Genomic DNA, 25,817 nt, shown 5'->3' with positions numbered 1-25,817 from the left:
ATTAATTTATGATTGACTGAACGCCTCGCTGGAGGAGACACCGGCTGCCCTGGCGTCTGGACCAACGACAGGACTCAGAGCCCTGCTTGCGCCCTCGGGGAGATCCTGAGCTGAGCACCTGGGTCGGGGTCCCCGTTTGGACCCTGGGGCCGGGCTGCTGCGGGTCCCGGCCTGGCCACACGTGCAGCGGGCAGAGCGACCTGCCCCGAGCCAGGAGCCTCGCCGTGCCCCGCCGGCTCCTGCCGCGGCGGCGGCTCCACCCTCCTCCCGCTGGCGCTGGCCCCGGCCCCCGCGCGCCTGCCCTCCTGGGCCGCTGCCCGCCGGGCTTTGCTCGGCGCAGCCGCTCAGCTCCTCTCTCGCTCTCGGATTAACTCGCCGGCGGAACCGCCGCGGATGTGCCAAGGCGGCGGGGCGCCGGCGCGGAGCCCGCCCGCCCGCCGGCCGCTCCCGGGGCCACGGAGTGCACGGGCAGCTGCGAGCACGCCGCGCCGTTCCGCCCCGGGTAAGGTCCCTCCGCGCCGCTCCCTCGCCCTTCACGTGCCGGCAGCCCGGGGCGCGCCACGAATCCCGGCTGCCTTGGAAGCCGGGGGTGTCTGTTGCATTTGCAACCGGGGCTGCTCGGTGCGTTTGAAACCCAGGGGGATTTTTTTATTATTATTTTATTTTTTTGCCTTGGCTCTGGTTGGCCTTGGGGCAGATGACAGGTCTCTTGGGTTCTGCCTCTGCCCGGTCTCGCTACTAGAGAGAGGCAGCTGGGGAAGTTGTGTTGTTTTCACTCGAGATGACTTTGCAGCGGGGAGCCGAGGGGAGAGCCCCACTTTCTCTCCCTGCCCCCCCCCCCGCCCCATGCCCCTTCACAGCAAGTGACAGGAAGGAAGTAAAGTTTGCAAGCAACCTGCAGCAACAGTAACTTTCTCCACAAGTCTCCCAGTGCCACACAGCTGCCTGTGCTCAAGGTGCCTTTGATGTGTGTGCAGCAGCTTCTGGAAAGTGGACTGCAGCCTTCCCTTCCCCACCACCTCCCCTCCCACCACCACCTCAGCCCACACATGCGATTTGTTTAAGAAAAGTGATGAAATGAACAAGAAGTGATGAATTACAGGCGAGTTTCCCTAAAGAGAGATTGGAACAAGGAGCTCGGGGGAGCGGATCGCAGCCAGCACAGAAGCTTGCAAGGGGAAGAGATCTGTGTTGCCCTTTTTTTTGCAACAGAAAGGAATTGATCTGGGGCTGGGGGCGCTGAATGTTTGGCTGGGTGTTAATGTATTTTAGCGGCGTTATGCAAAAGGCTCTATATGCTTGTATTTGACTTGCAATGCCGGCGTCTCTCTGGGATGCAAACCCTTGCACAGGATGAAAACAGGTTTGCTGCGAATCCTCCTATATGTTTTCCTTTTCAGATGTCAGAAAAGAGCATAATAACCACACAGTGCCACCAGGCACCTCATTACTGCGCACCCTTTGCCGTTCTTTGGAGATGTTAAGAGAGATGAATCTTTTATGCAGCTGTCTCCTTGTATCCATAGTGGTGCTTTACAATTTGCACTTGATTGCAGCTCAATATGCTTTTTAAAAGCCGTTTCCCAAAACGATGTAAAATAAACACAGATGGGAGAAGGGGAAAAAAGCAGTAAGGAAACAGTGTGGTTGGGTTGTTATCTCCCCTCTCTCTCCTAATGTGATCATTTGCTCTAAAAAAAAAAAAAAAGAAAAGAAAAGTGGGTCTTCAGTCTCAGAGGAGTTGCAAGAAGCAGATGAGATTGAGGACCGTTTTGTGGATCTTTGGTGGGGTGGGAGAAACATTTCCATTAGTGTCAGTTGCCTTATTGACTTTCTTGAATGTGTGTACTTAGTAAACCCTTCTGCCAATATCTCTCCTGCTCCTCTTTAAAGTATGTCCTGTTTCTTCCAACACCTTATAGGTCAGTCTTCTAGAATGCCCGAGGAAAATTCCCCAAGACGGAGTCCTCAGAATATCCCTTATCAGGACCTTCCTCATATGGTCAATACAGATGGACAATATCTTTTCTGCAGATATTGGAAACCAGCCACAACTCCAAGGTGAGCACTTTCAAATGATGCATTTGTTTTCAATAAATAAGCCTCCATTAATGTAACTTTATTATTATTTATAGATTATACAGCATCATAGGTGTTTGTGGTGCTTTACAGAACCAATAAAAAGGCATATCCCTGCCCCAGAGCGCTTCCAATGTAAAGATTAGATCCTATAACTCCTCAGTCTCCCGAGCAGGCTTTACTACTTGCATAAATGAGGACTACTTACTTGAGTAATGTTTTGCAAGATTTGTACTTACTTTCATTTCATTCTCAATTGAACAGGGTGACATTTCAGTCGCCTTGGAAATATCATCCATATGATGCATTACAGCAATAGCAGATATTTTTAAACAGATATCCCCAACTTTCAGAGATGTGTGACATACACAGGCTTTCGTTGCCCAGCCTTTGTCATTATTTTTAGTGTTAATAAATCAAACATTAGAGGTCTCATTCAGCTGTAACAGTGGTGCTATAAATCCCAGTGCAATGACAGTTTTTACACACTACATGTAATTTACTTCTTACTAAATTTAGAGTTGGAAAATTACTTGGATGGATCTTCCACTTTAAATTGGCTGTGGTTTCAAAGCTGAACTCAGTGATGGAACGTGGACAAATAATCAGATAAAGAAATTTAAGTAATCTCTTATTTATTCATAGTCCTTTACTGTAATGGCTTCTGAGTTAGGTTATGTGCTTTTAAAAAGCATGAATTTGGTAGTGTGCTAGAAAATTGCCTGTGCATTTCTCTACTTATTTATGGTCTCACTTCTACCTGCCAGTCACAGTTACAAGATGCTGGCTTCATGTGTATGAATGCTAGCACTAGCTATACACATAGCTACATATGGAAATGCATCTGTTCTCCTATTGTTTGTCTTTTCTGCAGTCAAACGGGACGAGCTCTGTTTATTTTTACATTGCAGGGATAAACATTTGTGGGAAATGGCTGCCCAAGGAATAGTGGGAAGTTAAACTTTTCTGCCCCAGCTGTCCAAATCCTTTGTCACGTTTCTGTTTCAGGATCAATCAGTGGGTCTTGCTGAGTAGTAGAAATGTGGCTGAGGTTACCTAGCCTTCTGCTTCAGCTCCCATAACCATTACCAAGCCAGACAGGAGTTATGTGGATGACACAAGTACTCCTGAAGTGCACATGTGGGAAAACCCAGTTTGCTGTCCTTGAAGCAACATCCACTGTTATCCTGTCACCGAACAGGTGAACTTTTGGGGCCTGACCCAAAGCCCATTAAAGTCAGTCCCATTCATGTCAACAGTTTTAGGATCAGGCTATAGCACAACTGTCTTAGCTTATAATCACCTGGTCCAGGCAGCAACTCAAGCAGTTATTTCTAACCCCAGTGTGTCTTCCAAAAACCAGGAGGAAACTTTTTGGCATTGGTTTGTATATAGTTCTGGCACCAGCCTCAAGATTTCCTCTACGGAACAAATTCAGTAGCAAAACAAGCTTCTTCTGTGAAACCAGCCTGTCACGTATTATAATGCTAATTAATCATTAACTGCCCACAGTGTTCTTCACTCAGTTGTGGAACTGCATTCTCTTTTCATGTTTAATTTCTTAGAAAATTAGTGGGGAGCAGATGAGTCTTTGATCAAGAAATGAAAGGATGATGAAGTGGAAGTTAAAACTTGGTGTTTAATTCCCCGCACTAGCTCATCTTTTCAGGGCTCTGCACACCAAGCAGTTAATTGAGAGTGACGTTGCCCTAGTTTTGTGACAACAAAGTAAACAGGATCAGTGCTGCTCATTTACAAGTAGTTCTTAAGTGTGTGTGTGGGGAGGGGGATGTTTATTTTTAGCTTTGCTTTGTGTGTGTGAGAGAGTGTGTAAGTAACTGAATAACAATTTAGTACCTAGATCCTACTGTCATGAATGCTCTTGAAATGTTTATATCGAAAGAACAACAGAAAATACATTTATCTCTTTCTTCAAAAGTATCCAAGAGTTTTTCTCTTTTATATGCTGAAGCTCAGTCACTTTCATCCAACTTTAAACATTCAATGAAAATGAGATCAGGAGGGAAGGTTTACAGGCCCGTTATGAATGCATTCTGTTTCAAATATTGATGAGGGCAACTATTGCAATTATTATTTTAGCTACAATAAATGCAGTGTTATTCAACTGCTGACTTGTTTTGGGAACCTTAATATTAACATGTGCTGCTGTAATGCTCAAACAGGACCTTTCATTGATCAAATCCCAGCTAAGGGCTTTAGATAGCTGCAGGTGTCCAAAGGTTAGCATTGACTTGCGTTCCACTGGTAGAGAATGTATTACCCTTGGCCCCTTCCCAGGGGAAAGAAACAGGAAATTTGCCAAAGATAAAATAAAATTAAATCCACTGGCCTGGGGCCATGCTCTAACTATGGCTAAATACCCCTGAGAACAGGGCCAGGTGACAGCTACTACTCCTTCCAAAGTGCCCATCTTTTACTCCTAGGAAATAGGCATGTTAAGGTGGATAACAGCTGCAGTGGACTAAAGGGCTGCAGCTTTGTGTCAAATGATTTGTCAGGAAAATGGGGCGTTTATAGGATCTCTTGCTTAGTGGATAGAAATATATAAGGCCTGGTCCTGTATGGCACTGAGCATCCACAGATCCCCTTGGCCCATACTTGTGCATAGGGAATCTTTGGTACATATGAATGTAGGGAACCACAAAGGCCAAGGATATAGAGAGTGAACCCCCATCCCCACTGAAAGATCCTTAGCCAGGATTTCTGGCTGTTGTTTTGTTGAGAAGAAAGATTTAGGGAGTTACCTCATATGAAACAAAGGCACTCTGGTGCCACAGTGATGGGTATGGGATAGATAGATTAGATAAAAATAGGGCTAGGGAAGGGAGGTGGTGGTCTTTTCCTCTCACTCCTTTAGGGTGGGATGTTATTCCCAATGTGGGAGCCTTGGAGTGGGTGTTTTGTTCTACTCAGCCCTCTCTGCAGACAGCAGGGCAGGTGCATTTGGGTAATACCTGTAAGTTGTTCAACTTGTTGAATCTGTTTTATGTGGAATCCAATGACTGACTCATTCATCATAAAAAGAAAAGGAGGACTTGTGGCACCTTAGAGACTAACCAATTTATTTGAGCATAAGCTTTCGTGAGTTACAGCTCATTTCATCGGATGCTTTCCAACGAAAGCTTATGCTCAAATAAATTGGTTAGTCTCTAAGGTGCCACAAGTCCTCCTTTTCTTTTTTGCGAATACAGACTAACACGGCTGCTACTCTGAAATCATTCATCATAGTGATGCAATAGGCATATCTTGTATAGCATGACAATGGTTAACCCTTTTGCATCAGGTGCTAACCAACGCATTGAAAGCTATAACTGCAGAGCACGTTCAGGACAGTTCAGCAGTGTTTGGAGTATCAGCTAGTCATTAATACCAGGACAGATTCACTTCTGCCTACATGCAGGACATTGTGCAACTAAGGGAATCCTACCTTAGGCCTTGTCTACGCTATGGCTAAATCGGCACTGCTGCGGTCATTGCAGTGGGCGTCGATTTAGCAGGTCTGGTGAAGACACAGTAAGTCAACGGGAGAGCACTCTCCCGTCGACTTAATTAATCCATCTCAACGAGAGACAGAAGCTGTGTCAATGGGAGAGCGTCTCCCGTAGACATAGCGCAGCATGGACACCGTAATTTACGTAGCTTAAGTAGCGTAACTCAGATTGACTTACACCACTAGTGTAGACAAAGCCTTAGTTAAAAAGTAGCGCTTACAGTAGAAAAAACCGTAGCATTGTTAAGTCCCCGACTGGCTGTTTGAATAGAAATGAAGGCAAGGAGTTAAGAAACCCATGTTCTGTGCCCAGCATACACAGATGTATGGGCTTGAGCTAGTCCTATAAGCTGACACTTTCAAAAGCATCCACAGCAGAGGTGGGCAACCGCGGCCACTGGGAGCTGCGGGGGGCTGTGCCTGCGGACAGTCAACGTCAGCAAAATGTCTCGCGGCCCACAACCAGATTACCCTGATGGGCCGCATGCGGCCCGTGGGCTGCAGGTTGCCCACCACTGAGCCACGGGTTTTGGACGCCATCATGTTTGTGTGGACAAATTTGAGACAATTTGGGCTTTCAGAGTGCCTGTAGTTCCCATCGACTTCAGATGGAGGTAAGTGTGCTCAGCACGTCTAAAAAAAATCAGCTCCTGTGCTTGTCAGGTCAGGCACCCCAAGCCTGAGACACCCTATGTTAGAGGACACTTTTGAAAATGTGGATCTTGTACTTCTCAATGCCTCAGGCTATGTCTACATTTAAACGGCTGTAGCTGCACCACTGTCGTGTTTCAGCATAAACTCTCATTACATGGGAGAGGTTCCTCCGTCACTGTAGGTAATCCAGCTCCCTGAGAGGCAGAAGCTAGGTGGATGGAAGAATTCTTCTGTCGACTTAGTGCTGCCTGCACCCGGGGTTAGGTCAGCTTAACTATCTAACTCAGGAGTGTGCATTTTTCACACCCCGCAGTGATGTAGCTGGGTCCACTTAACTTTTTAGTGTAGACCTGGCCTCAGCTTCCACATCAGTAGAATGGAAATAATAATCTGTCTAGCTATCTAGTTGCTTATATGGCCCGCATGAAGCTTATCCACCTTTGTGAAGTGCCTTCCAATCTACAGCTGAAAAGAGTTAAATTACTATTAAAAATAACATTTTAGAAATACAACAAAACTATTTTTGCATTTAATGTTTCTAGAGCCTTTATCCTTTGTAAAATCCCTTTAATTCTTTCCAGTTTAACAGCTCCAAAGGACCAACCCAATGTTAAAAATAAATCCCTCTCCCTCTTGGGCCTTGCCCCTGTGGTGTAGAAATCCAAGCAGGTTTTATTTTGAATGGAGCCTTAAATCATTACATATTGCTTGCTGATTTTGGCAGTTCATTACCAGAATTTCTATAGCATGTCCAGAGAAACAGCACAGCTCACAGCAAGGCCAAGTAATACGGTTTAATGAAAGTTTCAGGCACTTACAAAATGAATAAATAAGCAACTAACCGGGGAGGGGGGAGGAAGGGGGGGAAAGGAAGAATGTGACAGGGTGTATAGACCCCGAGGGTGGATAAAAATCAATTATTTTTTTTAAATCAGATTTTTTTTATTTAAATCGGATTTTTTTGATAAAATGCTTTTTGAGGAAAAAACCTATCTAAAGATAGTTTTAATTAAGATACATTATAGCTCAAAGATATCTCAACATGGAATAGGGATTATAAATTCTAATTTTATAGTATGAGACAATATATTCATGTAAATTTAAGAAAAGTTTTGTAAATGAGTTCCAATAGTTCATGGATTAGGCACCCAATTTTATGGGGTTCCAGGGACTTCTGTATAGATTATTTAGGTTAATCTTTCTATCTACCCAATGGGACTCAGTGCTCAGTCTAGAAGATACCATCAGAGATGCTTAGTTTTGCAGTTCTCAAACTGTGGATTTGTGTCTCCAGAGATAACATGCTTGTTAACAGCAAAAATGGTTGTGGTTTTTTTTTAAAAAGTTTGTTTTTAACTAAAATAGTTAAATGAAATATTTTTTTAAAAGAACAATTTTAACAAAAAGAAACCTGATTTTAAAAAACTTGAATGTTTAAATTCAAAAATTCATATGCTTGTTTTGTTAAAATATTCTATGTTTGCTGTTGAAGAAAAAAATCCAGAATACAGAACGTTGTTGTTTTAGTTAAATAAAACCATTTAAATGTCTGTCTGGTGATGTTCTCCTCCTAATACAGCATGGCAAGAAAATCCTCCAAATATTAATGATTAACCTGTTGAATTGGAGATAGTTCACCTCCCCATGACTTCATAAATATCTGCTTCAATTACCTTTGGTCAATGAAATAACCAATCAATAATTGATTTTCTGATGTAGCTGTAAAACTAAGTTTTCAAAATAAATCACTTTAAAAATGTATAGTGTATACCTTCTAAAAATGAAACCTACATCTATCTCAGAGTTGTGAAGAATATGTATTAAGGTTATAACAACCAACAAGAATGTACTTTTATGTAGAAAACCATGATTAAATCGAGTCTTCCTGACTAGTGATTTAAATCATGATTTAAATCAAATCCACCCTGATAGACCCCCACACTGATGAGGAAAGTGCAGGGAAAGCTTCTTGTGTGGCGATAGCCCGGCCTCTCCAGCCTTTTCAATCATGTACTGGTTATCTCCAAATTCGCACTGTGTTCACCATGCCCTTTGTACTGTACAATTTTCTAATGATGCTGTTTGAGCTGTATGGGGTGGAGGCGACCTTTCGGAGGTTAATGGATCAGATGCTCCTTCCACATGGGCGATAAGCAGGGCCATCCTTACCCATACTCAAAGCACGCAGCTGCGTAGGGCACCATGAAATTTGGGGCACCAAATTTCATGGTGCCCTGCGCAGCTGCGTGCTGCTCCAGCCCTTGCTCCGGCTCTTCCCCAGGCCCCGGCCCCTGTTCTTCCCCAGCCCCGCCTCTTCCCGCCCCTGCTCTGCCCCAGCCCTGCCCCCACTCCTCTGAGGACTCCAGAAGTGGTCAGGCCTGCACTCACCGATAAGTAGAGCGACCTGGCCCCAGCCTGCTCCGCTCCCCTGGCTCCCAGCCGCGCTGCCGGTGAGTGATGGGGGGCGGTTCCCCCCTCCTCCTCCGGTTCCTCCGCGGGCGGGAGCTGGGGGGGCTGTGTAGGGCCCCAGGCCTCCGTGGGGTACGGGGCTGGCCACTTCCTGTGGGAAGTTGAGTGACCTGGCCCAGGCTGCTCCGCTCCCCTGGCTCCCAGGCTTCGGGGGAGAGGGGAACCGCCCCCCAGCACTCGCCGGTGGTGTGGCTGGGAGCCAGGGGAGCAGAGCAGGCTGGGGCCAGGTCACTGCACTTCCCGCAGGAAGTGGCCAGACCCCTGCACCCCCTCCCCCTACGGAGGCCTGGGACCAGCCCCCCCTGCTCCCACTCTTGGAGGCCTGGGGCCCCACACAGCCCCCCCAGGGGGCTGTGTAGGGCACCAAAATAGCTAGGGACGGCCCTGGCGGTAAGCTGCAGCTTATTTGGATGATGTAGTCATATATAGCCCAGACCTCCACCATGTTACTCCAGCACTGCAGATTGCCTGATCACTAATGTTTTTAAGAGCAAATCTGGAAATAAAATAACCAGGTACCTGGGCTGTACGGTGGGAGGCACACACACTTGTGGAGAGGGTGCAGGCTTTGACCAACTACTCGATACCCACACCTAAAAAGCAAGTTAGACAATTTTCAGGGTTGGCTGGATACTCCAGATGCTTTGTCCCTAATTTTGCCACCGTTGCAGCCCCACATACATCCGTGACAAGATACAAGAAACCACAGAAAGCGCAGTTGTCAGAAAATTGTGATGCAACCTTTAAAATGTTGAAAGAGACGTTGTGTCATGATCCCGCGCTCTTCAACCCAGACTTCTCGAAGGAAGAATCATGAGAATCATGCATTGGAACCTCTACAGCCGTACCAGTTCCAGGTGCCTCGTCAGCCAGGCAAAGTTCTAGTAATGCCAGTTTCTTTTCTCGGAGCACGGACGCTACAATGCACAAGGAAGGCAAACCCACCCCAGAAGGCAACACACCTGTGTCGTTTTTGGGGGGAGGGTATGTGACAGGGCGCCAGAAAGGCTGGGGAGTTGAGGGGGCAGTAGTCCTGCCTCTCCAGCCCTGTCAATCACTTACAGTAGGAAGCAGACCTTTAAAAAGGAGGAGACTGCAGTCATCTAGGCTGGGGAGAGATCTCCCTGAGCAGGCAATGGGTGGAGCGACACCTGAAGCCACAGGGAGAGCTCCGATCCAGGAGATTGCCACCCAGAGCCCTACAGGGAATGCCGCAAACTCCCAGGGTACAGTCTGTGACAGGGAGCCGGATTCACCTGGCCAGAAGGGCTCCTAGAAAACTGCTGTGCAGACAGTTCTGAAGTCAGAAGGTACTGCTGACCTTTCCCCCTTTGAGGAAGAAGTTATTCTCTGGTGTGTTGGAATATTTATTTTCCTTTTGATCCCCCACTGGAAGGGACATAAGAAGGCCCGCAAAGGGCGGGGTCCCCCTTGCTAAGACTAAAAAGCAGGGCCTCAATGTAAGCCACTCAGTGTAGCTAACTAGGCATGGCCAGGGTCTCCCACATCTGGGAGAAAAACCTAAGGGGCCTCGTGTACAAACAGATTCCTCATTTTTACAATGGCAGAGTTTGTTCTTAGAAGTCAGGAAAAACCAACTAGGCACCTTTGTTTTGTTCTTTGCTTCTTAAAGGAGGTGGTGGCCTGACTGCTAAAGACGTCCAAACTGGTCACTTTTCAAAGAAGCTAATTCCCGTCATTCACTTTGGGGAAGGGTTTTGTTTCTACAGATGGAGTGGGAGAAACTTTACTAAGCTGAAGTATGTGAGGGCCAAATTCATCCCTGGTGTAAGCTGACGGATGTCAATACAGTTGCACCTGAGATGAACTCAGCTCACTTTACTGTACATCAGTGGTTTTCAGCCTGTGGTCTGCGGACCTCTGAGGTTCTGCAGACTATAGCAAAGATTTCCAATGAGGTCCACACCTCCATTTGAAATTTGTATGGGCCCACAAATGAAAAACAGCTGAAAACCACTGTCATACATCATATGCAGCACATAGAGGAAGTAACATATTTTTGCTTAAAGATTAACACTGTCAAATCAATACTCAGCGCTTTATGTACTATAAAAAGAAAAGGAGTACTTGTGGCACCTTAGACACTAACAAATTTATTTAAGCATAAGCTTTCGTGAGCTACAGCTCACTTCATCGGATGCATTCCAACGAAAGCTTATGCTCAAATAAATTGGTTAGTCTCTAAGGTGCCACAAGTCCTCCCTTTCTTTTTTGCGAATACAGACTAACACGGCTGCTACTCTGAAACCTGTCATTATGTACTATAGTGTGTTGTTGCCTGCATTTCTAAATACTTCCCTCTTCTATATTGCAATCATTTATGTTTCTCCTTAGTGCTAATGCTTTCTTTGCACCGTGATGAATTATCTTAACTGGAAATGGAACATCCTCTTATGGTTATTTTTTCTTTTTTCATTTCCAAGGGAAAATAACAAACCAGCTTCAAATATGAGGGACCCTTTGACAGCCAGAAGGGCTGCTTCTGTTCTTGCTGTAGATGTTTCCAACAGCCTTCATTAGTAGGATGATTTTTTACCAGTTACCACAAGAATATTCCACATAAACAAATCTGTCTTTGTTTTGCAATGGGACCCAAGAAAAAAGGCAAACAAGCTGCTTCATGAATAGCAGCTATTATTATCCTGCCTGTGTCTTTGGGACACCTGCACCAGTAGGGTCAGTTTCTGAGCCCAGGTGTGCAACACTCTTGAATGCAAAATGAAAGCAGTGTACCACTGTGGATACTTGTATGAGAGCAGGAGTTGCTTTTAGGAGCGCCCCATAATGAATCCCATAGATATGGGATTCCAAGCTGGCCCTTAGGCAATTGAACTGACAGCAGAATTATCTGAGCTATCCAGGTGCCTCCAGCCTGACACATTCTTGGACTCGTGCTCCCCAGCCATGTGAAGATTGATAGGGGAGGAAGGATGAGAAGGGAAGAAGGATGATTGTGTAGTTGATTTGCAGGACATGGATTCAGGAGACTTGAGTTCTGTTCCTGGTTCTGTCACTGACTTAGGTTAAATCTTTCTCCCCACACTCATGCAAATAGTGCATTTCACATTACAGGGATTACTAGTGTGGGAGTAGGCTTTGACTCTGAGGGTATGTCTACACTGCCAAAAAAAAAAAAAAAAAAAAAGGTGTGTTCTTAACTTGGGCTGAACTAGTAGTGAAGACATGGTTACTGGGGTTATCGGCCTGAGTTCAAGCTTAAGCTTATAGCAGCCTGGGGTTGATCTCAAGCTGCATAGCCAAATTGCTGTGTCTTCACTGCTATTTTAGCATGGGTTAGCTAACCCAATTTAAGACTACATTTTTTTTTTTGCCATGTAGAACATAGCCGTAAGCCTTATCTACACGCTAAAGTTGCAGTGCTTTAACTATACCATATGCAAATGGCACAATCCCCCACCCCCACCCCGCCCCCACTGTGGACACAGTTACACCAGTATAAATGTGCTTATCCTATTATAGCTTATTCCTGTACAGGAAAGGTAATAAGGCACCTTTATACCAGGATAACTACATCCACATTCGGGCTTGTACTGATATAACTCTATCAGTAAAAAAATCACACACTCCCAAGTGACACAGTTATAATGGTACAAAAACTGCTCTACAGCGGGCCTTACTGTGAGACCACCCAGTCCCTTAGCACCTGATCCTGCACTCCCTTACTGGTGCAGGGCATCCCAGTGAAATCAATGGAACTGTTATTATTATTGTTAGAAGTTGCTGGTATTGCTCACAAAAATAACATTTATTGTATTATGACCCTTCTAGACCAAGTAGTCCCATACGGCACGAGTACTCCCACTGACACCAAAGAGACTCCTTACTTAATGTAAGTCTAGGGAATCAGGTTTTTAGCTCTTCAAGCAGGGACTTGTCTTCATACATATTTGTACAACAACTAGCATAGTGACTGGGGTCTCTGGACACTACCATAAAAAAAGATGATGAAGGAACAAAGCCTCAGAAGCTGAAAAGACAAAACAGTCAACATACAAATAATGCGGTCAAAACAGTGATTGGCTATGTCTTAACACAGTGTTTGATACTGGGGCTAATTTCTGGGGCTAATTTTTTGCAAGGACCTTTCATGATCAATGGTTTGCAGGACTGGGCCCTTACTCTCTCTGCACCTTAGTTTCCTCATCTATAAAATAAGTGTAATAAGCCTTAGTGGTGTTGTAAGGTTAAATTAATTATTTGTAAAGTGAGCTGATGTCCTTAGATGGAAGGATTGCACCCTCAGCAAGTTTGCAGATGACACTGAACTGGGAGGTGTGGTAGATACGCTGGAGGGTAGGGATAGGACACAGAGGGACCTAGACAAATTAGAGGATTGGGCCAAAAGAAATCTGATGAGGTTCAGCAAGGACAAGTGCAGAGTCCTGCACTTGGGACGGAAGAATCCCATGCACTGCTACAGACTAGGGACCGAGTAGCTAGGCAGCAGTTCTGCAGAAAAGGACCTAGGGGTTACAGTGGACGAGAAGCTGGATATGAGTCAACAGTGTGCCCTTGTTGCCAAGAAGGCTAACGGCATTTTAGGCCGTATAAGTAGGAGCAGTGCCAGCAGATTGAGGGACGTGATCGTTCCCCTCTATTTGGCATTGGTGAGGCCTCATCTGGAGTACTGTGTCCAGTTTTGGGCCCCACACTACAAGAAGGATGTGGAAAAATTGGAAGGAGTCCAGCGGAGGGCAACACAAATGATTAGGGGGCTGGAGCACATGATTTATGAGGAGAGGCTGCGGGAACTGGGATTATTTAGTCTGCAGAAGAGAAGAATGAGGGGGATTTGATAGCTTCTTTCAGCTACCTGAAAGGGGGTTCCAAAGAGGATGGATCTAGACTGTTCTCAGTGGTACCAGACGACAGAACAAGGAGTAATGGTCTCAAGTTATAGTGGGGAAGGTTTAGGTTGGATATTAGGTTGGATAAAACTTTTTCACGAGGAGGGTGGTGAAGCACTGGAATGGGTTACCTAGGGAGGTGGTGGAATCTCCTTCCTTAGAGGTTTTTAAGGTCAAGCTTGACAAAGCCCTGGCTGGGATGATTTAGTTGGGGATTGGTCCTGCTTTGAGCAGGGAGTTGGACTAGATTACCTCCTGAGGTCCCATCCAACTCTGATATTCTATGATTCTATGAAGGTTCTGTAGAAGAAGGGAAAAATATTACTCAGCATTCTCTGAAGGTGTCTTGTTCCTGATGTCCTGGGGACATTCTTGAAGTCTGCCCAGTGATTCAAGGTGTGTACTCTACCTTTCAACTAGGGGCATGTCTACATTTGCAGCAGTGCAGCTGCACCGCTGTAGCGCTTAGTGAAGATGCTGTCTATGTCAATGGGAGAGCTTCTCCTGTCAGCAAAGTTAATTCATCTCCCCAGAAGGTAGTAGCTATCAAAATGACGGGAGAAGCCCTCCCATCGAGCTGTCTACACCAGAAGTTAGGTCGGTATAACTGCATTGCTCATGGGGTGTGGAAATTCCTAACCCTGAGCAACATAGTTATACCGACATAAGTTGGTACTGTAGACGAAGCCTAGGAATAAGTTGCCCAGGTAGTGATCAGATAAGGGAAGAAGAACAAGAAGGTCTACAGAATTTTAAGGACTTCAGACACTCATAAGGAATAAATCAATATAGTAATTGTGTACTCTATTATTGTGTATAGATTGTACCAGCCAGATAAATAAAGAGAAGGTACAGTAAACAAACAACACAGTTTACAAGGAAGAAAGAGTAGTATTCTCTTTTCAGGAAACTCACTGACCTGAGCTGAACAAGAGGCTATTGTGTATTATCTCCCTCTTTCCTGTTCAGGCTTGAGGCTAAGTGGATGGAAAAGACTGTCCTATCTGAGAATAGAAAGAAGATTTAATTTGCGGTGTCTGTCAGCTTTCTGCAGCTATACAGATGGGTCTTTTTTTAACATTTTTACCTTTGTTATTCAATGCCACTACAGTGAGGTTTCAAACTCACCTGTCAAACTCCACAGATCTGTGGTGGCTTAATTTGCTGGGCTGAAGGAGTGAGAAGTGATGAGGAAGCAGTAAGTAATTAAGCTCCTCTGGAGATAACATCTAGCTGACTTAGTAGTGAAGCTGTCCTTTTTTTTAATCTGACACGAAAGCTATTTTATAATATTTGGAATATTAAAACACTGTATTATTATGAGCTTCCTTTATAATCTCATTTCATTAAAGGGATATTCCGTAGGTCAACATTTAAACTATCCTTCAGGCTGACTATAAGGGATTTTAGCAAGGGACACCATAAACTTAAAAATACCTTCTATTGTAAACAAGTACATTTCCCTTTTTACATTACTAACACCACTGTAGGTTATCAGAACAGAAAGACGTATAAAAATACATTTTGCCATTCGCTGTGGCCCAGTGGACAAGGCATTGGGTTGGAACTCAGATGATCTAGAGTGAAATCCTGGTGCCATTGAAGCCAATAGCAACACTCCCATTGACTTTAGTGGGGCCAGGATTTCATCTCTAGATTTTATTTCCAGCTCTGCCACTGCTCTGCTGTGTGACCATGGGCAAGGCATTTCACTTCTTCTACTTCAGTTTATCCAGCTTTGAAATGGGAATAACAGACTTGCCTCTTTTGTAAAGCACTGAGAGTTCTGTGGATGAAAAGCACCATATGGGAGCTAGCTGTTATTATTTATGTTAGTTGTTTACTGGTTGCATTCTCCCAGACAGGGCAATGGAAATCAATGAAGAGTTTCACTTTTGTTTATCTCCAGTTTCATCTTCAGGTTCTTGCTGCAGTGGTTAGGGAATGTTTATTTGTTTAAAAACTGCAGTTTCTGCTTTTACTGATTCCCACCTTTTGGAGTTTGCATCACCACTTTGGGATACAAATTCGCTGTTACATCAGGAAGGAGAGTCATGGCACAAAGAGTAGTGATGTCCTATAAAAATAGCATCACATTGAAATGCAACATTAAGACTTCATAACATCTTGCCAGCCCCAAATCATTTTCAGACAGAGAAAAGCGTGCTCCTTGCCAGGCATGGCTTGGACAGTTCGACACCATTGGAGGCGGAAATGGCAATCCTTTGGCTCTTCCAAACCTGGAGTGAGGCACACTCCCCTGTGCTATCCCACATATTAACTATGACATCTTGGTTTGCTGGTAGTCCAAAAGGAATGCTGAGTAGAGTCCAGCAGCCATTGAGTTAACAATCGTAGTATTTTGATTGTTTGCTTCGGACATTGTTACAGTTTTTAAAATGTGCCAAGATGGGCAGTATTTCTCAGTTGCTAATGAAAGAATGCACAGAAGACACAGCATTCCCTCAGCAGAATAACAGCTTGCCATTTCAATAAGTGTTGTTATTTCTGCTTTGCTGTAGCTGTGCATGTATGTTTTGGTTCAGTGATTGCCAGATACTGTAAATGAGTATTGATTTCCCTTTCTATTTAAAGCCATACTGCAGTAAATGCATCCAACGTGCCTTTAGCTTTGCTTGCATGTGCCCTAAGTAATTGCAACTCAGGGGTTGTCTGCACTGGGCTGTTTCTCCATCATTGCTATCACTAGCTTTAGTTCTACCAGTGGAGCTCTAATGTGGACAGTGCACCATTCAGCTGCTGGTGTTTTACTCACTGTGGCTAACCCAATCTACAAAACCAGTGCTTTAAATGCCAGTGGAAACGGGCTCCTTGTTTATTTAGTGTTTCTACCGTTGTGACCACAGGTAAAGCTGAAGTGGTGTTAGCAATGGTGGAAATGTTTAAGGGAACAAGTCTACTGTAGCCAGAGACTTAGCTAGGTAGATAGCTGTGACCAAGGAATAATGCTGAGCTGGATGTACGTTGCAGTAGGCGAAAGTATGTAAACTTTTGTTACTGTAAATCAGCTGTAGATGGACTACTGTAATGTCTAATGTGCCAGTAATACAAGCTTTTGTATACCCAAAGCATGGAAAATGACTCAGCCCATAAAGCACATGTTCCAGTAATCACTGACTTAACAGGATTATAAAATGTCACATTTAACTGTTTACACTCAACATTCTCCTCCTACCTCTGGTTTGTGACAGACATGGAGTACTCAATTAATTGGACCATACTCAGAGCTTTGGCACATGCTTTGCTGATGACATTACTAATTTCCCAATGGATCAGTTCCTAATATTGCTTTTGACACAGCTTGTAAAATACCCTTTCACTGCAAAGATTCTTTTCATAGATGACCAGGGCTGACATGCAGTTCTGGAATATGCTGAGAAAGAATTACTCATTTGAAATCACAGTGCTTAACCTCTAGGTATTTTAAAAATACATAACTGCCTTGCACTTAAAAAATAAATCAGTCCTGCAAGTTCCGTCTCCAAAACATATGGGATTCCAAGACCTTTCCCTCCTGCCTCTTTGAAATCAGTCCAGAAGGAATTGGATACATGGGGATTTGTATTACCTTGGAAATCTATAGGTTATAAAAAGTAAATTATCCACCTTGCTTGAAGATAACAGATGAAGATTTCTATAGCCAGCAAGGACTGCAGACTAAGTTGGATTGGAAGGATAAATGTGAGGATGGATAACTGAGCCTATGCAGGAAATAATCAAGAGTTCTTTTTGCACACTATGATAGAAGTTGCCTAGTTACAAACTGTACTGTTTGGTCCAAGTATTATAGTGAATTACATTTATATGTTCTACTTCAAACCGTTGCCACTGGGTGGGAATTGTGCAGTCCTGCTTTATAAAAAAATAGATACAGACACTTTTGAAGTTCACAGGGGACAAAAGCCTGAAATTCTTACTTGCTCAGAACTCAGTGGGACAGCTTGCCTGAGTAAGAACTGAATAAATGACCACAGCACGTCCGGGGCCGGATTTCCAATTAGGCACAGTAGGCACGTGCCTAGGGGCACTGGCGTTCTGGGGCTCCTTACCTCTCTAAAACTGTATGCAACACGAAGGTCAGTTGTAGGCAGAGGGGCAATGAAGATGCTGTGCCTAGGGACATGTCGGGTATGCTTTAGCTCAACCAGAAGTTCTGGGCTTGATGCAGGAATCACTTGGTATAATTATATGACCTGTTTTCTAGAGGAGGTCAGACTGGATGATCAAAATGATCCCTTCTCGCCTTGAATATATAGTAGGACTGGACACAATCCTGCACTGAGTGGGGTTGGGAGTGGGCAAGCGGAGCCTCTCTCTTAATTAACCTTGCTTGGTTCCTGCCTGAGCAGCTCCCTCACTCATAGCTGTGTTGGCTTTGCAGAGCTATGGGCTAACAGGAGCAAAAAGTAGTAAAAACTTATTTAGTCAGAAGAGTCCGTAGAAATGGCGCTGAATACGCCCTGGCAGCAGATTGGCTGAGTAAGAAAGGGTCATTTTTACAGTCACTTCTCAGAACAGAACCACACTTTTAAACAGCAAAGCTTTGTGTCTGGTTATTAAATCAACAGGTTTCAATATTGAATTTGATTGGCAAAAAAACAAAATGCCTTAAATATTAGTGATTTCTTGGCATACAGCTTCTGGCCCTTTAAATGTAGCTTTCTCATGCCCTGAAAACTCAGCCTCTTTCATTGCACTATTCTTATTACTTCCTGGGCATCTACTCAGCTGGCACCCATTGCATTTTGATTTTAAGAATGAACCACTCATAAAGCTGACCCACTGAACTGCAAGTTCTGTCCTTTCAGAAACCCTTCAAGGCTGGGTACAGGCCTCTTAGAAGACAAAGAAGGAGAGGTTGGGTCAGTAATCTTCTGGCAACTCTAGCTCTTACCCATTGCATGTGACAGCTATTAGCTAGTGCGCACTTTAATCCTTTTCCATGGCATTGTGGCCATGCAGCTATCTTTCATCCATAACAACTTCATTTTAAGTGAAAATTAATGTGGCATATGCGTGATAGAAAGTTGCTTATTATATTGCCTGTCAGTGGGACTTATGTGTCTCAATCCCTTAGGCACTTTTGAAAATTTCCGCCTACATGTTAGTACTAGTGACAGGTCTCTGGGGAAGTTCAGATCCAGAGCTGGATTTTGCAGGTTGGGCCTATCTTTTACACTTTGTACATACGTAACAAGGTCAGCACCCACCTCTAATGAGCACCCTCTCTGGTTGGATTTGTCTGCATTCTTTCATTTCTGGTTCCCCCTTTTGGTTCTCAGGTGGTTTTTTTCAGCGACTGAGTCCTCTGGCTGAGTCACACATGCTATCTGCATAAGAACCAGAACAGACCCCTTCTGGGGTATACTGTCCACCAGGGCCTATCTCAGTACCCCTCTGGTGATGTCTCTCTAGCCCTCCCTGGGCTCAGTCTTTAAATAGTCCCAACCCTGGTATGGGGCCATATCGCCAGGGCTTCCTCCTTGGAGACACTATCATCCTGTGGCCCTCCCCGGGCTGAGTCCCTGCTTAGTCCCAGCAGCCAGCTAGGAGCTCCTTTATTGCTCCCCCAATCCCTGCTAGCAAACTGTCTTTGGCTCAGTCCTAGCAGCCAGCCAGGAGCTCTCTCGCTCCCCCAGTCCCTGCCAGCAGACTGTCTTTGGTCCTTTTGTTCTTCCAGCCAGGAACACTGTTCTTTCTCTTCCAGCTCCAAAAAAGCAACTAACTGCTGCTCTGTTCTGCAGCTCCTTTTATATAGCCCTCCTGGCCCCTGATTGGCCATTCTAGTAGCCCCTGTGATTGGTTTCTTCCTCCCAACCACTCTAGGACACTTGGAGGACCTCTCCCACTCTTCCTTTTTGGGATGGCAGAACCCTGAGGCCTCCCGCGGGGACCTTTAGGCCTAGTCCAGTCCATCACAATATATCTATAGCATCTTCCATCTGAGGCTCTCAGAGTGCTCTACAGATGTCAATGCATTAATCCTTATAGCACTCCTAGGAGATAGGCAAGTACGCAATCCCCATTTTACACCTTGGGAGAGGGAGGCTGAGGCACAAAGAGGTGAATTGACCTGCCCAGGGTCACATAACAAGTCTGTAGCAGAGCAAAGAGTAAAACCCAGTACAAAACTGAATCCAGTCTGGTTCATAAATTACCAGATCCTGATGGGGGGGGGGGGTTAGTAGTCCTGGTACAAAGCGTTTATGTTAACACACTTCTCAATCGTGTGTGACCTGAGCCTGCATTTGTGTATTTAGATTTAGGATCCCTGATTCATTATTCCAGTGAAGCTAAGGACTAACCCCATTGCAATCAGTGGAATTACAACAGCATAAAACTGGTGTGAGAGGTATCTCAAGCACAAAGTCTTTTAAAATTCTGTCTAGCCTGTCTGCGTTTCCAAAGTGCCCATCAGTCTGCCAGGTTTGGGGCAGCAGACCTTGCAGTCGGTTCTGCTGGGGCAGATCCCACCACCTTGGTGGGGAAATGGAGGAAGGGGGAGTTGGGGAAGACTTTGCGACAGGATCCTTGTGATCCCTTCTTCTGGGTTTACCCTGGAATGGGATGGGAAGGGAAGATTAGGCCTTGGCATTTTACTTTACAACGCCACGTAATTCACCTCAGACTTTAGCCCAGTGTCTCCTAAAAGATAATAGCCTTTAAACAAAATATCTGTTATTAAAATGTTAAATTTCAGAGATCTGCATGGAATCACTCTACTCATTCAGTCGCATTGTCCAGGGAATCCTTCCACCGTTTGCTTCAGCTCTTTGCATTTTTTAGCAGATCAGTTGTGAGCTATTCACATTGATGTTTCACATTTTCAAAAGACCCGATAAATCATACATTCCAAGCTGTTTCTCTGCATTATTTCATGCTGGCTCTAGATGGATTCCGGTGGAGCCTTTTGTATGGAAATCTATGTGTGCTGTGCAGTTCTGTCTCAGCTCTATTCATTTATAACAACAACACTTTCTGGTATCGCTGAATAACCTACCAATGTTATTCTACTCTGGCGGTCATGTCTGCTGTAAAAATCTCATCCCAACACTATGTAGATGAAGGAATTGTTGCAATCTTGGGATCCAGTAAGATATTAGATCTGCAAACACTTACTCGTGTGTAGTCCTATGAAAGTCAGAGAAACTGCTCATGTATGTAGAATGTTACAAGTGTAGTTTCAGGGCTTGGAGACATTTTCTGGTCCTAAAAGAATGCATACCGGTCCCACTAAAGTGTCTTTAGCCCTGTCTGGTCACAAGATAACAGATCTTACAATCACATCATTCTGCTTACAGTCTTGTTCTCCCTCGTGCTGCCCCTCCTCCCCCGATGCCATTCTAGTTAATATTGTAGTGGTCTCTATCTTGATAAATAAAATAATACAAGAAAGTATATCTCATGGCCCAACTGGACTTGAATCCCAATTTTCTAATGGTATGAAACATTTGTTTCTAGCCTTGGTGGAGGGTAGGGATCACAAGATACCAACCCTTAAAACAATGCCAGTCTCTCAAGTAAAGCAGTTTCCTTGGCACTGATCCAGGACTGAATACGTTCCCTGCAAACTGCTCTCCTTTGGCACAGACTTGAGACCAGCATAATTTAAATTGCTGGCTAAAAGTAAGAAATAATATATTACAGGATGTGTAATTATAATGGTAAGTATACAAGGGTTCAAAGCGTTGAGAGCTGAGACCTACTTTTGCTGTGATGGCTACAAAAATATGCCAGATAAACATTAATTTATATATTTTAAAAAATTCTTTACCAAACATGTACCAGCTTTCTCTGAGTAATGGCATAATCTTACCACTACCATGCATTACGACCCTTATTCATCAAGGCACTTAAGCACATGTATCGTCTCATTGATTTCATTGGACTACATCCATGCTTACAGTTTGGCATCAGGTTGGGTATCTTGCTGAACTGAGTCCAAAATGATGTTTAGTCACAAAGTTTAGCAACTACAGATCCCACATCCAGAGTCATTTGAAGCATCCAAAGCACCACAAAGATTCCTCTGGCTGAGCTCATGGAGCCTATGAAATTAACATGGTTCAGGCATAACTCAGTCTTCAGAAAAGCATTTCAAGCTGTGAGCACTGGCTTCTACCCGAGCCACGTCACTTCCAAATGATCTTGCCAGCAGAATTACAATTGGAGATGAAGGTACATTCTAAGACCAATTTCCTGTGAGGCCAACCCTGCAGTTGTTGCTTGCCAAGTCCATAGACACCGCAGTCCTACAAAGTGCTAAAGCCTGCAGTGTATCTGTATTAACTTTAAATGACACCAAAAAAGGAACGTTAAGATAAAAATTGAAAAGAGTTTCCTATTTGCTGTATTGTATTTCTTCCTTTTCACAAGCATTATGATTGGAGGGAGTCCACGGTGATTCCAGAGCCCGTGCTCCAGCCTGCATCCAAACATCTACACCACAGTTTTACAGCCCCACAGCCCAAGCCCTGTGAACCTGAGTCAGCTGACACAGGCTAGCCATGTCTGTTTATCTGCTGTGTAGACATACCCTCAGGTGCATTTGAGAATTTTATCCATGATGCTTTGCAGACAAATTAAAGACAAGGTCCCTGCCATATGACATTTAAGGATCCAGTTCCGGAACTGCTATATCCTAGTTCCATTGCAGTCATTTGGGACTAAGAATTACTTGTGAGTAAAGGCTGCAGGATCGGGCCCTATACCCTTAATTTTGTGAAACATTGAACTCCCTCAGTTTCCACATATTTCAGTAAGGTGCTCAGCACTTTAGCTAATCTTGTTCTAAGTCAATGAGGCGGCATGGGTATGAATGAGAGCAAAATTTAGCCTCCAGTGTAATTGCAAGATAAAGTAGCAATTAATGTCTCCCTACAAGGCTCTCACTTTACCGGCTTGCTCACTTCACCAGAAATTGCATACCATGAAGGTCACCTGGTATGTTGTTGGTATTTTAAATGACTTGTCATCTGAGAAACTACTTGTTGTGCCTGGAGACCATGGTGAGGGACACCTTGGAAATGCCAGATATAGACCGGCAAAAAATTCTCCTTTTTATTCCCTTACTTTGGTTTGGTGTTCAACTTGTAGACAAGCAAAGCAAGCAGGATCTAAAGAATGTGCATTAGTCATCTTGAGTTTGCTTCAGAATTCTCTCCCACCCCACACCCCTTGTTCTGAAGGCTTAAGATCTCTTAGCCTTTTCTAAGGGAAATGTTAACTCAAGGCATTACTACTGTATGACAGGTCATTTTGGAACCCCTAGTGTGGCCTATCAAATGCTCTCTAACACCCAGGGCTAGGGATGCTACATTTCCTGGTCTTCTTGTTACTGATTAGCATTAATGAAATGTCAGGGTAACCTTATATAGATAGCTGTTAGAGAATCTACTCTTTGCTTCGTGAAGCCTGTCTAGTTCGAATGGATGGTCTGTCAAGTTGTCTAGCATTAGCAATTATTTTGCAAATCAGTGTTAATCAAAGAGATGGGGCAGTGATTACTACAGCATCTAGCATCGTCTCTAAGTTTAAATATAACTAAGATCAAAGCAGTTTCTTAGTGTGAATACATCTTTTACAGCTGTATCAAAAATCCTTGTGAAAATAGGGTTGAAGATTTCACTAAATGTAAATTGTTGTTACCATTTATTATTAGTTCATTTTAGGATTTTTTTAAATATACAGTACTGAAAAACTTGAAGTAGCGGTCTCTGGTCTCTAGTGTGGTTACAGGTGTTCTGACAACAGATTACACCTTTAAATGAACACCTCAGATTTGAGACACTAAAATTTAATAGGGGTGAAAAAAGATCTACCAATCAGAGCAAACTTCTGGAGTTTCACTCGGCCATAATTATTTTTACAACAAAATCAACATTCTTTATAAATACTGTCCAGTAAAGACACAGGAAAATTTCTCCAAACTCAAACCATTATTTTCATTATTTGATGATATTCCTCTGAACGTGTAAGAAATTTGTAAAATGTGAGTCCTTAGTGAGGAGCATTTGTATAGCGCCTTTCACACAGCAGGATCCGAGAGTGGTTTACGCTCTGTGAGCCTAAGGTTGCTGTAACTGTTTAGGAATCACTTTACTCATCTCTGTAGTGCAGCTATTTCTGGGTTGAAAATGGGTAAAAACATTGATATTGGGATCAAGTCCAGCATTCCCCAAACTTCAACTCAGGTCCTGGGTTCTGGTTTGCGTTCATATTTTTGTTGAAATCCTGTAACCATTTAACATTGTGTGCAGCAATGTAAGTCAGAACAACAATTTAAGTCCGAAAGTGTATAATAATATATCTGGGTGAAACTACAGAGAGAGGTCCTAACCTTGATTCCACTGAAGTCAATCGCAACACTTCCATTTATTTCCATAGGAGCAAAGTCCAGTCCAGAATGTAATTAGCCTGATAAAGGAGAGTTACAGAGACCCACCTACAATATTGACCTGTAGCTTCCCATTGTGGCAGCCTCGCGCTGAGCCAGGTGGAAAACTACAGTACATCCATCCAGTGTGCAGCTGGTTCACATATAGCCAAAGGCCTGCCACCATCAAGCCATCTGTTCGAGGTTCATGTGATGTTATTTCTTCTCCTGTGCTCCTAGGTCTTTATGGACAATCTGCTTCCTTCCTCATCATGGTACCATCAGTTAAATGCCACTCGGGCCCCACATTTACCTGGCTTGAATTTGTTGATGTCTGAGGTGCTTGTTGATAAAATGATGATGCTATTTTTACCCACAGCTCTGGTGCCTTTCTAGGCTGATTTCCAAGTTAATGCATTATACCTTGATGTTCCATTTAGGGCCCTTGTGTTTATCGCTCATGGTGCTGGGGAACACTGCGGCCGCTATGATGAATTAGCCCAGATGCTGACAGGACTTAACTTGTTTGTATTTGCTCATGACCATGGTGAGTATGATAAAAGAAACAGCATGTGACGTATAGCAGATCAGGGCCATAAGCGAGGTAAATGGAGTTAAAACTGTTCAGCAGGAAGAAAAAAGAAAATAAATTGATTATAGACGAGCATAAAAGGGAATGGACTGATTAATGCATCATGTAGTACTGCCTGTCTAATCTAGCCTATCTACCAAATGGCCATGCAGGTTCCTTGGGTTTTCTCAGCCTTGTCCTTATGGAGCCACCATTTACACTATTTTTACCCTTTCCTTATGAGATTGTCACTGTTGCGCCTTGTCTCTGGTTGTGGTGGGGATTTTTGCCTCTCCCTCCTAGGGTCACCATAACTGCTGTCCTGAATTACCCCAAGTTGATGCTGAAATGGCAGTGTCACTCTCACTGAACCTGAAGGCCTTCCCTCAAGACACAAACAGACAAAGGGTCAGAGTGACCTCTCTTAGCAATCCCCATGAACTGGGACAGTCCAACAATATTTTAAATGATTTGCTTCCTTGTCCTGCAGCAGTCCCCTCCTGCCTTTTCCTGCACTCACAGCTTGCCACTCTCCTGCCTCTTTAAGCCTTTGTTTTGTTTTTATCATTGCATAGAGCGGCCTCTGTGATAGATGCTATACAAATTAGCAAAATAAATAAATGGGACTGATCAGGGCAGTGGATGAGCGGTGAGGCCAAATTCAGAGGTGGGTGGTAGAAGTGGTATGAATCTATCCTGATGTAACTTGGGCCTGGTCTGCACCTAACGTTTAGGTTGACCTAGCTACGTCACTCAGAGCTGTGAAGCATTCACAGTGTAGATACCGCTAGGTATCTTTGGCTTTTCTTGACTGAAATCAAGACCATAATTTGGCTTGTAGTCCCTGGCCCCTCTGACACACACTTATTGACATGTAAATTACATCACCGTACACTTTACCTCTGAATTTAGCCTGAGGTGTCTCACCAATCTGAACACTTCAGAGTTTAGGGAATTTGAGAACCAGCAGAGGCCCATCTGGTCTTCAGGAACAATGGCAAAACCGCAGCGAGACCCAACATCCCCATTCTCCTTTTAGATATGCACTTGAGACTCCCATTGAGTTTCAGTACTGGTGTCTCAGAGCAGAAATCGGCCCTAGGTTTCCTTAGGATAGAGACAGTCTGGTAGTCAAGTTAATTGTCATATTTTTACAAAGCTGTGATTGTATGAAGAGTGAATGAAACACACATACAGGGTTGGCTTTAACAACAGGCAAACAGGCAGTTGGCCAGGACAGAAAAGTCT

The 25,817-nt window shown here is 44.1% G+C and overlaps 1 protein-coding gene across 3 annotated transcripts in view; it reads left to right on the top strand.

The window, feature by feature from the left end:
- The first annotated feature begins 369 nt into the window (after window positions 1-369).
- MGLL (monoglyceride lipase) overlaps window positions 370-25,817 on the top strand; it is an 83,843-nt gene continuing 58,395 nt past the window's right edge. The window contains exons 1-3 of one of the 3 annotated variants that reach the window (XM_074957646.1): window positions 370-502; window positions 1,923-2,061; window positions 24,439-24,545. In XM_074957646.1, the coding sequence (XP_074813747.1) occupies window positions 394-502; window positions 1,923-2,061; window positions 24,439-24,545 (355 nt within the window). In that variant the 5' untranslated portion in view covers window positions 370-393. Of the gene's footprint in view, window positions 503-886; window positions 1,364-1,922; window positions 2,062-24,438; window positions 24,546-25,817 lie in introns of those variants that run through there. The other 2 variants (XM_074957648.1, XM_074957647.1) reach the window with 2 other exon arrangements.

The sequence above is a fragment of the Natator depressus genome, chromosome 7 (genome assembly GCF_965152275.1).
Source record: "Natator depressus isolate rNatDep1 chromosome 7, rNatDep2.hap1, whole genome shotgun sequence".
Taxonomy (NCBI): Eukaryota; Metazoa; Chordata; order Testudines; family Cheloniidae; genus Natator; species Natator depressus.
Note: the sequence above shows the minus strand (reverse complement) of the source record. Positions and strands in the feature narration are given on the sequence as shown.